This window comes from Myotis davidii, unplaced genomic scaffold, assembly GCF_000327345.1.
Source record: "Myotis davidii unplaced genomic scaffold, ASM32734v1 scaffold710, whole genome shotgun sequence".
In the NCBI taxonomy this organism is placed as follows: domain Eukaryota; kingdom Metazoa; phylum Chordata; class Mammalia; order Chiroptera; family Vespertilionidae; genus Myotis; species Myotis davidii.
In genome coordinates this window covers 466,946-481,987 of record NW_006284328.1, presented here as the reverse complement: position 1 = coordinate 481,987, position 15,042 = coordinate 466,946, and the positions used below count along the sequence as shown (strand labels likewise).

The following is a 15,042-nucleotide window of genomic DNA, read 5'->3' as shown; positions in this document are numbered from 1 at the left end:
AGATCCACTCACTTCTTGTTGTTGGCATCAACCAGGTCGTTTTTCTTGGCGTAGTTAATGATGATCATCCGGACCTCACTGCCCTCGAGAATGCTCCCCTTCCTGGGTGAGAAGTGGGGGGTTAATTCATGGTGTGCCAGGACACAACCTGCAAACACCAGGACTCACTCCCTGCTCAGCAGCGGCTTTCCCCAGCTTTTCAACCTCTTCTTTTCTTCCCTCGTCCTGACCGAGGTAGTCAGTAGGGCCATGTAAGGAGTGATTACAGGTAGAAAAGGGAGAGACCTACTCTCTCATTCATTTAGTCCAGAGACACTTTCTGGGAAGGAAGCTTGAGCTGGACCTGGGGGAAAGGGAGGACAGGGCAGGGAGGTGTTGCCAGTCACAGAAGATTACTACTCAGGCGGAGAGGGCTTCAGGCCAGAACACCAAGCAGGCAGAGAAGGGCTGCTCTCCAAAAACTCACTTGTGGCCAGACTCCTGGAAGAGCAGGCTCATGCTGGCTGGGACACAGTAGAGGGGTTTTATATCTGGAGGGTGATAGGGCTGTTCCCTGCTACCCTCCTGGATAGTCTGGGAGGTCGGGGAGGGCTCAGGTATGACGAAAGATGTGATCCTAAAACCCAGCAGAAGGAAAGAAAAAACACATTTTATACTAGTGTGTCTGCAAGTCCCAGTCCATGGCCCCGGTGCCCCAGGGCCAGCTGAGCTACGGTGAGCAGGCCCCCTGCACTCACCTGGGGTGTTTCCAGTCCACAGCCACAATGCTCTCCACCCCTTTGCTCAGCTCCTTGACCTGTATAATCTGCTCCTGCTGCATTTGCTGCAGGAACTTAGAGAGCTAAGGGAGAGAGGGCCAGTGGGAGGGGACTTGGTCACTTCTGCACACACTGAGCACCTAGGATGTGCCAGACACCGAGCTAGGCAGGTCCTGGGGAAGAACACGGGACAGTCCCTGCTCTCATCAAAATAGGAACTGGGAGGCCCCCACCCAGAGGCTCAGGGGGGGAGAAGCTGCTACAGACTAAATGGTGAAGCCTTTCCGAACTCTGACCAGATATCCAAGGGTGAGGAGGAGAGAAGGGAGTAGGTCCACCCACTGCCTCAGCCCAGGGAGCTTTCTCCCCGCCCCCACCTTATATCTGGAATTAAAAGCTTAATTCCAGCCTCAGCCCTGGACAACGGGCTTCCCCTGCCCACCCAGCATGCCATGTGTGCCCCAACACAGCTCTGTGGGTGTGCAGAGAAGGGCCTGCTTACTTTTTTGTAGCTCGACTTCTTTATGTCCAGTTGCCGTCCTTCAGGGCTGATGGCAGATGGAAAAGGCAAGTTACGCTAACAGCCAGAGTGGTGGGACCTGCCTGCACTGAGGGAGGCGTCTTCCTGAGCCCTCCTCCCCCACGTTCAGAAAGAGGCCGCAGTGCCAGAGCTCTGCCCGGTGGCCTCGCAGTGGGACACGCTCCAGGCCACTCTAGATCTTTACTGTCCGACAGACCCCTCCGTGAAGATGGAATGTTCACTATTATTCTACAAGCGTGGCGATTCAGCACTTGAAATGTGACTAATGTGTCTGAAGAACTAAATTTTAAACTCTTCACGTTAATTAATTTAAACTTCAATAGCCACTGTACTGGATAGAGCTTTAGGTTCCTCTGAAACTAGACAACTTTCTGAGGCCTCAGAAGTTCCACCTCAAGGTGAGCCTTTCCAACACTGAGCTCGTGGCGGTCAGTGGGCCGAGAGCAGGACTCCGAAAACTAGATGCTGCAGGCCACGCCCACCCATCTGCTGACTCCACGGCCTTGGCCTTTGTGCCACAACCCAGAGTGGAATGGTTGCAGTTACCTGCCACCAACAAAGTCAGGGTCAATGACCAAATGCCTGCCACACACTCCAGACCCCACTCTTGTCTAGGAAAGCCTTTACAAAAGAGAGGTCAGTCTCAAGGTAAAGCTCAATAAGCAAACCTGCTGACATGTTTAAGTGCTTACTGAATGTCAGGCTATTTCATCTTTTTTTTTAAGATGGTAAAGCTCAATAAGCAAACCTGCTGACATGTTGTTTAAGTGCTTACTAAATGTCAGGCTATTTCATCTTTTTTTTTAAGAATTTATTTTTACTAATTTTTAGAGAGAAAGGGAGAGAGAAGCATCGATGTGAGAGTGGAACATCGATCAGTTGCCTCCAGCACACCTTCTAGTAGGTAGGGATCAAGCCCACAAACTGGGCATGTGCCCTGACTGAGAATCGAACCAGCAACCTTTCAGTGCACAGGATGATGTCCAACAACTGAGCCACACCAGCCAGGGCAGGCTGTGCTTGAAATGAGGGCTCAGAGAAGCCCAGAGCCGAGTTCAAGCTCTCCTGCTCTCACTCCCTGTGGAGCTGCCATTTGAGCTCAGATGGCTCTGTCTTCAAAGCTCAGGTCCTGTCCCCAAGTGATACTCCCTCTCCAGGTGGCTGGTGCTTGGAGGAGGGGTGGGGATCACACTGATTCTTCCTCCTGATACAACCTAACCCAGCCCACCTACTTCTCAGGAGAGTGAGGGGGTTCCAGAAGAAACCTCCTGACAGAGGCCGCTCGGCACTCTTCCTGGACAGGACGTGCTGCCAGGAGCACCACAGAGCGCAGTGCCCTGAAGTCCTTGTTCATTTCCTCAGCATCCTTTCACTGGCTAAAATTTAAGTTTTAAAACTTAGGACCTACTTTAATTACCAGATCAACCCTGTACTCCACTCTTCCCACCATGTGTCCTTCAACCAATGCCCCATCAGCCCTGTCCTGTCCCACCACCAAGGAATAAGGCAGAGACTATACCTGGCCACCGCCCACCCACACATGCCTTCCATACCAGCAGGAGAACACGTGGCTACCGAGGAAAGTGCTAGTGAGTAGAGGGAAGTCGGTCTTTTTGATTCGGCACTTCAAAGCATGCAAGAAGCATTGCTGTAGCAGTTCATCCATTTGCTCTGCAAGGAGAAGACAGAACCTTGTCCTTCCTGGGGGATACAGATGCCTGGCACTCCCCGCCCAGCTCCACAGTACCCCACTTCACCCACGGAATCCATCCCCAGGTTCTGAAGCTCCCAGACTCGCTGGAGCACAGAGCCTTTGAAGAAGGCTGACCCCAGAGAAGGGGTTAAGCACAAAGTCCCACCCAGCCAGGAGCCAGCACTTCTGACAGAAAGAAACCTTACAGGGCTCTGGAGCTGGCAACAGTCCAAATGCCAGGGTGGACTGGCCCCGGGGAAGCCTGACTTGGTGGGGAAGACTCCAGGCAAGATGTCAAAAAGCTGCTGCACCGCCTCAACAGAAGGACGTGCCTCCCCTCCCAGAGGTCCTGTGTCCTTCCAGTCAGAAGAGTGGAGCGCTTCAGGCTCCTAAACTGAGAGGATGGCCTCCCACTCCCAGCGTTATACCTTGAAGGGTCTTGCTGTCTGCGGGGTCTGGGTTCAGGCCCCCGACGCCAGGGTCTTCTGAGGCTTCTGGTAGGGTCTTCTCCCCACACATCTGTTGATCTTCCCCATTCTCCTCCTCCTTCCCCTCCAGGGTAAGGCGCCTCATGTCATCCTGCAGGGCGGGGCCTGCCTGGACAGACCCCTTCTCTTCACTGACATCTGGGGGATCCAGGGTCAGTGGGGCAATGAAAGGTGGAGAGGACTTGTCTCCAGATCGCCTGGAAAAAGCTCATGTCAGAAACACCAAGCCCAGCACTTTCCACCCTGGGTCAGGGGTCAGCCAGAGTGAGTAAGAGCCACAGGCTGGAGTGGGGTGTCCAGGAGAGGACAGAGAACCTGGAGTCTCATATCAAATCTATTTCCAGTTCTGTGACCAGAAATGTCACATGCCTCAGTTTCCTCATCTCTGAAATGGGGAGAATAATTCTTGACTCCTCTCTATCTCAAAGGAATAATATTATTAACAGACATCTGGGGACAGAAAAAAATTAAAGAAAAAATAATTAAAGAGAACCCCCAAAAGTATTCTATTTATATGAGTTAAAAATAAAACTATTTTGAATTAAAGAACAAAATTAAGATTGCAATGCATCTGTAGGACTAGTTTGGTGAAATACAAAGATCCAAGGCTCCCAGGATATAACAAAGTACAAACACCTGCAATGCTCAAGGACTGCAAAGCCACCTGCTCTGTGTTAAAGCAGAATGCAATCGAGCTTGCAGAGTAGAGATTAAAAAGGGGTTATGCCACTAAGCTTTCCCCTCCCAGAGATCCAGTGTCGCTCTAGTCAGGGGAGTGGAGCCTTAGGAAAAGAGAAAAAAGAGTGATGCCAAACAGCAGAGCACAGAAAGGTAGAAGCGCCAAGCTTGATCTTACCCAAAATTATGTAAATCAAACTATGTTTTCACTAACAGCTGCAGCAAGGCTTATTGGTGACTAGTGAGGCCAGAGTGTATGGTTAGGGTTCTCTGACCAGGTAATATCAGAAATATTTTTAAAAGGGGGGAGGGAGTGGGGGCTGAGGAGCTGCTGATAAAACAACTTAGCATGACATTGACTGCAAGGTGCAGCAAGAACATCAGTAAGCAGCTCGCAAATGTCTGCAAAACAGCTGATGAAGTTGTACCCCAGCAAAGCAGGGCTTAGTGAATATTCGTAAAATAAGCAACTCTAAGGGAGGGCTAAGAAAGTAAAGATGCATCTATACCAGCAGGCCACAACACTTGGTCAAAAGACCAGGCATAATGCTTTTGAGAAAAGCACTATTTACTGTTTTGGTAAAGTGACAAAAAAAATAACCAGAAAATAGACTCGTACATGTCTCCACAAAGCAACTGTTACAATGAGAAAGCGTAACTTCCATCCTGGAGAGACTGGAATGTGGAACCTGAACAACATCATCATCATCATCACCTGGTGCCTAAAGATCTGCTCTGCTTAGATTTGGATTCAGAAGTGAGAATTTCTGAGCACTTGTCATAGGGCCAAAAGATGCCTAAATGTGCATGGCAGACAAGGCCAGATGGACCAGAGCTATAAAAATAAAGATTGTAACTGCATTGAGGGGAGGAGCAGACAATCCCTAAGGCCTTATTCAAAGCCTAGGATTCTATAATCCACCTAGAAATAATCAGAGTTCTCTCTAATTTCTTCTCCATACAGACAAAAAATATATGTATACATATATTTCTCCACATTTAACAAAGAAATTAATGTCTGGGGTCAGCAACTTGCCTAAGGATATGGCAGGGACCAAAACCCTCACTTCTGAATCCAGGCCCCATGCTCTCTCCACCCATGCAGCTACCTGTAAAACAGAACAAACAGCAGACCCACCACAAGTGGTCCTCGTAGGTGTGGAGCACAGAGAAGCCCCTTCCCTTCAGGCCTGAAGTCAGCATCTCAGATGTGGACATGGCAGCCACTCCGATGGCCACAGGGGCCCTGAGAAGAAGGCCAGAGACAAGGATCAGGGAGTGTCTTCCAGGAGAGCACAGCAGGACACCTTCCCACACACGTGCTAAAAGCACCACGGTTGCAAATCTAAAGCACCCACTAGGATCACAGAAATCTCAATTTTCTTCAGATCGCCTAGAAATATGACTTTCAAAAATCCCTTGACCAAATATTCCCCTTCTTTTAAGCAATTCCTCTGCTGATGTTGACACTTTTTATTTCCATTATGAATTAAACCCAGGCAGGCCATTAAGCCCATGAGAGGATATTTAAAGTTCCCTTTCTTTAATTTCAAAAATATAAATTACTTCCCTACCTTAAAGAAAGCATAGCCATCCTATACCGAAGTTCAGAAAAGAGACCATTCATAAGCCATGGTTAGGCTGGAGGATATCATAAGGAAGGGAGAAGAGATAAATAGTGGCACCAACTAAAGAGGTTCCTTCTGACTCTTTATAATGGGATTTGCTCTGTGTGACTATCTATCTAAGAACTGGGTGTGTCCAGAATGTCATAAACCACCACATTTATAGCAACTACAAAAACTTCCAGGGCCCAAATGGGAACTCTCCGTCATCCCAGTGTTACGCAAGCACTGCTCACACACTGCTTGTAAGGATCAGTGACCAGCTGGGTAGCTGTGGGGTGAGGTCACTGGGCCCAAGCAAGAAGATTCAAGAGCCGAGTTCCCAAACCTGAACTTGAAGAAATGTTTGCTAACTTAGCAGCTCTACTTCCTGGGCCCATAGGTCAGTTATTGCTACAGACACTCTGAATCTGGCTTCTTTCCCAGCTCCTAAAAGAGGGGTCTTTCCAGCCCCTGGGTCAGTAACTCAGGAACTTCAGTCTCAAACACAACTTGTAGTTTTAACTTCTTTGTACCTTTAACCTGCCACAAACTACCCCCAAGCTTCATCCCATATGCATTCTAAAGGCCAAACTGAGCAGGCCAAATCCACATTTATGGAGTTGTCCCCTTTCTCCTATAGAATACCAGAGGAGAAAAACAATGACACCGCCCTTCTTTTCAAATGCAAGTTTTGCTACAGGTAAACAGGGAAGGACACATTTCTAGGTGCGTGGCTCCAAGAGGTTCAAGGCAAACTGGAGAGTATCAGTAGCAAAATAAGATCTTTAAACACTGACCTGGTCCTTGTCAGAGAAGTGAGGAGTAAAATAATGAGATGTCATTTTTCACTCAAGATGACACAAAGCAAAGTGACTCCATAATGGGAGTGAAAACTGATACCGCTTTTTTGGAGGGCGATGGTAGCTACTTTAGAAAAATACTGGCACTGGTATTCCTAGAGGCATCAGCAAGATACTGTTTTTGATAGAGACAAATTGGAGACACCAGAATGTCCATTAGGAGAGGACCTCTCCCATCATCACAGAGTAGGTAAGAGGAGTCAGCATATCTGGGCTTGCTTACACGGGAAATGCCCACACTATCTTAAGTGAAAACAATATAAATAAAGTATAATTCTGTTTGTATTTTTAAACATTCATACCCTAAACCATACATTTTTATATGCACATGTATATATGCATTGAAGAAGGTTGGCAAAGATATGCATCAACATGATGATGGTTACTCCTAAGAGAAAAGGATTATGAGATACAGGGATTTTTGATTTTTCAGAATTGTTCTTATCATTACTTGCTATATTATTTTTAAAAAGAAGCAGGGTTTGGATGGCTGAACAATGCTGTAAGTATACTAAAGAGCACTGAATTGCACATTTGAAACAGGTTAATTTATAATATGTAAACTACATTTCAACAAAGCTATTGACATAATTAAAAGATGATGATGATGGGGGAAAAGTATGAACTTCATGAAAGATAAGGAAAGACCAAGAAAATGTCACGGACAGGAGGCTAAGAAGACATGACAACGAAATGCACTGTGCTATTCTAGACTGAATCCTTGAAGAGGAAAAAAAAACATCAGTGGGAAAACTGGAATAAAGTTTGTAATTGTGTTAATGGTATTGTACCAATGTTAATTCCTTAGTTTTGATAACTATACTGTGGGTATATAAAATGTTATCATTACAGGAAGCTGGGTATAGCAGAACCCTATACTATCTTTGCAACTCTTCTGTAAATCTCAAATTATTTAGGCGCCCTAGCCGGTTTGGCTCAGTGGATAGAGCGTTGGCCTTGGAACTAAAGGGTCCCAGGTTCGATTCCAGCCAAGGGCACATGCCCTAGTTGTGGGCTCGATCCCCCCAGTAGGGAGTATGCAGGAGGAAGCCAATAAATGATTCTCTCTCATCACTGATGTTTCTATCTCTCTCCCTTCCTCTCTGAAATAAATATATATATATTAAAATTTTTTAAAAATAAAATGAAATAATTTAGGAAAAAAAACAGAAGCATCAGTGGCAAATACACTGGCCCCAGATGTGTGGATATCTCACATATCTCATTACCATTCGCTGTCTTCTAGAAGAACCTGTTTTTTTCTCTTAATCCTTTATCCATATGCTTTGAGAGTTGTCATTCCCCAACCCCTTCCCCAATTTTAACTAATTTTTTCCCCAAAGGCACAGCTGGCTGGCACAATACCTGTTTCCCACCAAGACAATGGCACAGAGGTCACCCTTCTGTACCTGAGGCAGACCAGCAGGGGGCACCACTATTCCCGGCAGCATCAAATCTGCAGCAAACAAAAGTATCACAATCTACGTTTTGCCTCCATCTAATTCCACATTTTAACTTCATCATTTATTTATTCACTCAACAAACATTAATGTAATTATTAACTACATTATTCATAATGAAAATTAAAAATGGCAACCTGAATAGCAGACCTGTTCCCTTTGGGGGCCAGGGGCTAGTGGTCATATCGAAGCACCAAGCTGAGGTTCCAGCTCCAGAGTCTATCTTATCCTAGTCTCCTACATTCAGCCTACTGACTTACAGTATGGCATAGGCAGTTCCCAAGGTACCTTCACATCACTTACCTTATTTAAACTTTACAAAAGGGTCAGAGGCCCAAAGGGCTCATGGAAGCAGCCAAGCGAGAGCCACAATACACATGGTGGATAAAATCCGTTTCAAACATATGCATGAATATAGGAAACAGGTACATTTCTTAAAATAGTTGCCCTTCCTAAGTAGGTTTCAGCCAAGAGCCAGAACATAGGAAAATCCTCTTACCTGCTCCCCCCACTAGTTTTTCGAGCACCAGAGGCCATGTTGTGAATGCTGGTAGAAGATCAGGATATGACCACAGGGTGTACACTGTCCAAAAACAGACCCAGAAAACACTTAACTGCCATAGTCAATCCCCTGGGGAATTGGCAAAGTCAAACATTAAGGTTGATTTAGTTAGGATATAGATAAAGCAAAAGCTATAGAGAAAGTTGCCAAAGAGATTTCATTCCTGAAGAAGGCAGAGACTTAAGAAACTGGATGTCACTTGAGGTTTGGAGGCACCTATTGTTCCACCTGGATTGCAGCAGCAGCAAATGACCACAGTAGATAAAAGTGGGGACACAGACACAACAGGATTCCATTTATTCCCTCAGAAGCAAGTAATGTAAGAACAGGGCACCAGCTGAAGAATTGCTGAACTTCCCCATGTTTATTATTTTTATTCTGTTTCCATAGTGATTAGCCATAAAACCCTAGATCAGAAAGGGCCTGCAGCTGTACAGCAGCTAAGTGGGGTCGGGTAGGCGTGGCCTAAGGAGACTGCATTGCACTGTCTCAGCCAAGCTCTGACGAAGAAAGTAGTGCCAAAGTAGGTGTCAGTAGTTATGGAGAACAAAAAAGGCCCTAGCTGGTTTGGCTTGTGGACTGATGGGCTCGGGTTTGATTCAGTCAAGGGCACATGTCTGGGTTGTGGGCTCAATCCCCAGTAGGGGGTGTGCAGGAGGCAGCCGATCAATGATTCTCATCATTGATGTTTCTCTCTCTCTCTCTCTCTCCCTTCCTCTCTGAAATCAATAAAAATATATTTTAAAAAAAAGAAAACAAAAAAGAACAGAGTCTCTGAGACCTGTGACAAAGAGAGAAGCACAGAATCCCGAGAGCCAGGCAGAGCCTAAGAAAGACTCCCAGTGAGGTATGTTCACGCCTGAAGTACATCACCAAGCCAGCCAGCATGTAGTTTAAATTAATCTAGCTTCTTTCCTACAATAGTATCTCTTCGGTACTTTACAAAAATCCTGCTAGAGGTAGCTTTAAGAAACATTCATGCCCTGAGATTCACCTGTTTTCAAGACCTCTGCTCCATCCCTAAGTAACCTACTATACACTTTATCTCAGAATTTCCCTTGGCAACTACTCTTTTTCTGTGTTAACTCTTTTTTTTTTCTTTTCCCCTCATATAGCAGTTTCTGCTCTTGAAAGACCCAATTCTAGGGATATTAGGTCCAAAAAAATCTTTAGGGATGGTACTGGGAGATTTTCAACTTGTTTAAGAAAGACAGGTTACTGGAAGACAAGGAGAAACAGATACTAGGCAAGGGCTATAATGATGGCCATCCCCATCCGACTGCCATACCTGTCGGGTACAGATTTTTCTCCAGTTCAAATAGGACGGGGTTACCACCACTCACGTACACAGTCACGGCATCCCCTCTGTGAGCATACAGCTTCACGATGCTGAGCTCTTCCTTCCCAGGCACCAGCTCGGAGGCCTGGTCGGTCCCCAGGGCGGGGAACGCAGCTGTCACGTCAGCTCGAAGCTTTCTCCTGCAGAAAGCACACCAATGCCTGGAATGAACGCTGTCCGGGTGGATTTTAATAAATACTGAGGACGTACTATAAAATCACGAGGGCCAAGGAAAGACTGTAATTTATAATGCTGTATGCTCGCACACGCTTCCAAAACATCCTGGTCTGTTTCACACCAATGTCTCATCTATTTCCACATGCTCCTGGGCAAATCTTTCCGTTTTACAAAGAAAGAAAACAAAAAACAAAACAAAACAAGACCCAGTGAGCATCCCAAGTAAGCCTGAACTTGGACACTCCGCCCTGCCTCCTGACGCCCTGCCCAGCTCTGGGACCCACTCCCTGCTCCTATGCGCTGGGCGAACCTGCCAGCTTAGGATGAATCACTACACCAGGGCACCAAGAATAGCAACCACACAACACTGGCTCCGGAAGCGCCGGCGTGCCATCTGCATCTGCGACACTGGACAGATCTGGTTCTTCCCGTCCGCGCCGGGCGATCCTCCCCCTTCCCCTGCATCCGCCGCTCCGGCCAGAAGCACCGGGCACTTCTGCTTGTGCACCTGCAGCTCTCTGCGCCCGCCCGGGGTCTCTAGCTCTTCGGAGGACAGGGACTCTGCACTCCTTCAGTTTTGCATCCTCCACACCGTAGGCTGCATTTTATAAGCGCTGACTGAATTATGTTTTCTTTTAAACTCACTAGAATATCCAAAAAGACAGCCTAGGAGATATATGAGGCCTCCATCTTCACCGTCAAAATGTGTCTAACCCACACTTTCCCCCTGGAGTCCCTTTCCCGGGTGTACCCCGCGGCCTACCCGGGCCGGCTGACCCAACCCAAAGAGGGCTCTGGACCAAACCGGGCTGAGAGGTACTTGTGTGCCCTCGTGGGCGGAGCAGGCCCCTTCTCCCCCTCACCTGTCCGATCCCTTGATGGCCGTGTTGGACCTGACCCGAAAGGCCTTGGCAAACATGTTTGCTGGAGTGGCCTGAGAAGTCGAGCACGGAAGCCAGAGGCTGTCAGGAAAACGAGAGCGCGGCGTCTGCCCACCCCGCAGCCCTGGGCGCAGCCATGCTGGGGCCTGGCCGGGAAAGGAGCCCAGCTGGAATATAGGCCCGACTGGAAACCGCGACCGCGGAGCTTCGCGGCCGCCCCTAGTGGCAGGGCCCAGAACAGAAACTGGGCGGGGCGGACCCTGCACGCCCCTCCCCGCGCCACGCCCCCTGTGATTCTGCGCCTGCGCACACGCATACTGCATACTGCCGGACCCAGCAAGTCTGTAGTTACCTGCCCCAACAGAGATTGCTATTCATCTCCACTTCATCGGCCTCGAAGTGTGCTGAGTAGGAGTCCTGCCAGCTCCCGTTCCATTCAATTTAGTTCAATTCCACAAAATTAATTGAACTCTGGTATTTTATTAAACTTGCAGGCCTCTTGAATGCTTTTCTTAAGAGCTTTTGTTTACTAAATCTTTTCATTTTATTGCACAGTAAAGGCCTCAGCTAGGATTTTCTCCAAGATTTTCTACTATGTTATGAGAAAATTTCTAGAAGTTATTATTATGGGGTGATAATAACAATAACAGGGAATCCACTCTTGTCCCAGACTTGCCCTTCATGTTATGAGGAAAAAAAACTACAAATGATTTTCAAATGTATTATTTTAAAGTATTTTGGGCTATTTGTATTTTAACTTTTGGGGAGTTTTGTTTCCAAAGTAATTATGTTACTTATGAGTTTATTAACTCATATTGCTTATTTTTAAAAATCTGTGAGATAGATTAGGATCAAATGATAGTTTGGCCCTTGCAGTTGTGATCATAGACCAATGGCTTATTCTTTCTGAAACTCTTGCCTTCTCTGACATGTGGATGCCATAGCCAACTAATAGAGCCTCCATGAAAAACAACTGAGGTAACATGTGAGATGTTGCACAGGGCTTTGCAAGTTAACAATAAATAGTTAATATTAGTTGGAAAAATAAGTCTCAGACAGAGGTGAGGGTTTGGGTTTCCCTGAGGGACAGCTGGGGAAGAGGGGGCGGGAGATGTCTCTGGAAGCAAGGATTTAAACACCTGGGGTCCTGGCCCTACTAAATTAAATTTTTCATGTGAAAACTTCAGCACAGAATGTCCAGCCACCAAGAAAAAAAAATCCTAATTGCTTTATTAGCTGACATAGTTGCACAAAGGAGAATTCCACATGGACTGCCCGAAGATTAGGCCCTGCACAGTGTCTGCCCTCCACCATTCTTGGAAGGGCCCCTAATACAGCAGAGGGGCCAGACCCAGCTCAGGCTCCCCTGCACTCTCACCCACCAGGCTCTTATTCTGAAGCACTGCAGCCACAAGACAAAGTCAGAGGAGTCCAGAGGAGGGCAGCACCACAGAGCCCTGCCCCTTGTGCCCTCACCTGGCCACACTGGTGGTGGGGGATGGCAGGGAGAAGGCTCCCTCCAGCTCTGAGTAAGCTGCCTGACCCCACAAAAGCTTTCAAGTCTTCCAGCTGAGGCCCCAGCTATCAGGGAGCAGACACTAGCCATTTCACTATGCCTTGTCTGAGTACCTGATCCATAGAAACCATAAGATAGTAAGTAATTATTGTTGTTTTAAGCTGTGGAGCTTGGGGATGGTTTGTTATGCAGCCATGGAAACTAATAAAGAAACCCAAGCATTTCTCTGGCCCAGTGCATCCTGAAATAGCCAATTTGTTCATGTCACTGTGATGGAATCATAGCTATATGCAATCCAACTCTTCTCCCAGAAAATTATCCACCACTAGCTATTTTGCTTACCATGCAAAAATTGGAATTTTGTTTAAACCTTTTTTTATTTTTCAATTAGAGTTGACATTCCATATTATATTAGTTTCAGGTGTAGAGCATAATGATTAGATGTTTATATAACTTATGAAGTGATCCCCTAATTAGTCTACTACCCACCTGGCACCATACACAGGTATTACACTATTATCCTATCTTATATAATAAAAGGCTAATATGCAAATTGATTGAACAGGCGGAACGACCGGTTGCTATGACACGCACTGACCACCAGGGGGGCAGATGCTCAATGCAGGAGCTGCACCCTGGTGGTCAGTTCACTCCCGCCTCCACAGCAGCTCTATGGATGTCTGACTGATGGCTTAGGCCCGCTCCCATGGGGAGCGCACCTAAGCCATCAGTCAGACAGCCCCCGAGGACTCCCAGACTGCGAGAGGGCACAAGCCGGGCTGAGGGACCTCCCACCCCCGCCCCCAGTGCACAAATTCTGTGCACCGGGCCTCTAGTTGACTATACTGCCTATTCTGTATTTTACATCCAACAAAAATTGAAAATTGAAAAGCCTAAGATGTTTGACTATTGCAAAGTTGGAGAGGTCTAGGGAAGGGAAGAGCTTTATTCAGAAAAACCCTGTGCCAGGAAATCTGTGACTCTTTTATAAATGGGGAGATGCTACTGAACCCATAATATGAAAGGGGGACACATTAGGTATAGGTCTTGCTCTTGCAAAACCAAACCTCAAGGCTGACTCTCAGAAGAAGGCAGAGTGTCACCATGTCCAACTCAGCACTGCCTGGTCTTCCTGGCCGGGGTGGGACCAGCAGAGACCAGGGAACCCCACGTAAGAACAGAGGCACCCACGTCCTAGCCTTCCTGCCACACACCCAGGGAGATCCGAGCTACGCACTGTTGAGGAGGGTGAAGACTTTCTTTGTGAGTAAGATGTCCTCTTGTCCTTTCTCTCTTCTTAGGACTGGCCAAACTAAATATTCTTCTAGGTTTTTTAATCTCCTTTCTTCTTCACAGCCTCCCCAACTCACACTTCCAAAAGCTAATGAATCTGGAGGATCCCAGATGAGGCCAGTAGGAGACCGCAGACACTAGCAATTGGGCAGAAAAAGATCACATAGCTGCTCAGAAGTAAAACCTCCACATCTCAGAAACTTACAGTTATTCTGGAAGGACTAGTTTGAGGTAAAGATGTTCTCCACAGCCTGTGGCAGAAACCTGTCACTGGTGACTCTCAGAATCTAACGGACTCTGGGAAAACTCTATGAGTGACGGGATCCTTAGCTTTTATAAAACATTTATAAACCTTCATAATACATTTTCTTTAAGCAGTTATAATGGTTTTTTATTTCATTTTGTTTTTTATCCATACCTGAGGATATGTTCCCATTGATGAGAGAGAGAGAGAGAGAAAGAGAGAGGGAGAGAGAAAGGGAGAGAGAGAGAGAGAGAGAGAGAGAGAGAGACATTGATCGATTGTCTCCCATACACACCCTGACCATGGATCAAACCTGCAACCTTTTGTTGTACGGGGATGACACTCCAACCAACTGAGCCACCGGGCCAGGGCTGTTGTGTGTGTGTTTCTTGATACTTGCAATAGACCTGTACAGTACATGATAGAGAACTGATTTCCTTGGCCCAGGTGCCATGAATAGAATAGGCTAGGTGGGTTTCCAAGATCCAGTAGGACTTGGTCTCCAAGGTCTACAGTAGTGAATACCAGACCTGGTGGGTGAACAACAGCCACAACAGAAATATCAGTGGAGCCCCTAGAGAACCAAGATGGTGGTGTAGGTAAAGGCCTATACAGGCCACTTCCGACAATCACATCAAAATTACAACTAAAATGCAGAACAACCATCATTCAGAACCACTGAAAGTTGGCTGAATGGAAGTCCTACAACTAGAGATGTAAAGAAGAAAGCACATTGAGACTGGTAGGAGGGGCAGAGGTGCAGAACTGGCTGGGCCATCACCCACGTGTGCCATTTTTTTTAATTGAGAGACCCACATGGGCCGCTTTTTTAATCGGGAGGGAGATCATCTCTGCCAAGGCCACCCAGAGGAGCAAGGGGTCTCAGCCCCACACCAGACCCCAGCCCAGGCTTTCAGAGCTCGGAAGAGAAGTCCCTGCAACTAT

The 15,042-nt window shown here is 47.0% G+C and overlaps 1 protein-coding gene across 8 annotated transcripts in view; it reads right to left on the bottom strand.

The window, feature by feature from the left end:
* Window positions 1-15,042, bottom strand: part of EIF2D (eukaryotic translation initiation factor 2D) — a 34,982-nt gene that overhangs the window by 6,699 nt on the left and 13,241 nt on the right. For 3 of the 8 annotated variants that reach the window (XM_015569389.1, XM_015569390.1, XM_006754388.2), the window contains 10 exons: window positions 9,936-10,126; window positions 8,585-8,668; window positions 7,991-8,081; window positions 5,297-5,404; window positions 3,421-3,677; window positions 2,853-2,970; window positions 1,261-1,306; window positions 738-841; window positions 467-616; window positions 13-102 (listed from right to left, as the gene is read on the bottom strand). In XM_015569389.1, the coding sequence (XP_015424875.1) occupies window positions 13-102; window positions 467-616; window positions 738-841; window positions 1,261-1,306; window positions 2,853-2,970; window positions 3,421-3,677; window positions 5,297-5,404; window positions 7,991-8,081; window positions 8,585-8,668; window positions 9,936-10,126 (1,239 nt within the window). Of the gene's footprint in view, window positions 1-12; window positions 103-466; window positions 617-737; window positions 842-1,260; window positions 1,307-2,852; window positions 2,971-3,420; window positions 3,678-5,296; window positions 5,405-7,990; window positions 8,082-8,584; window positions 8,669-9,935; window positions 10,127-11,026; window positions 11,262-15,042 lie in introns of those variants that run through there. The other 5 variants (XM_015569388.1, XM_006754387.2, XM_006754389.2 and 2 more) reach the window with 4 other exon arrangements.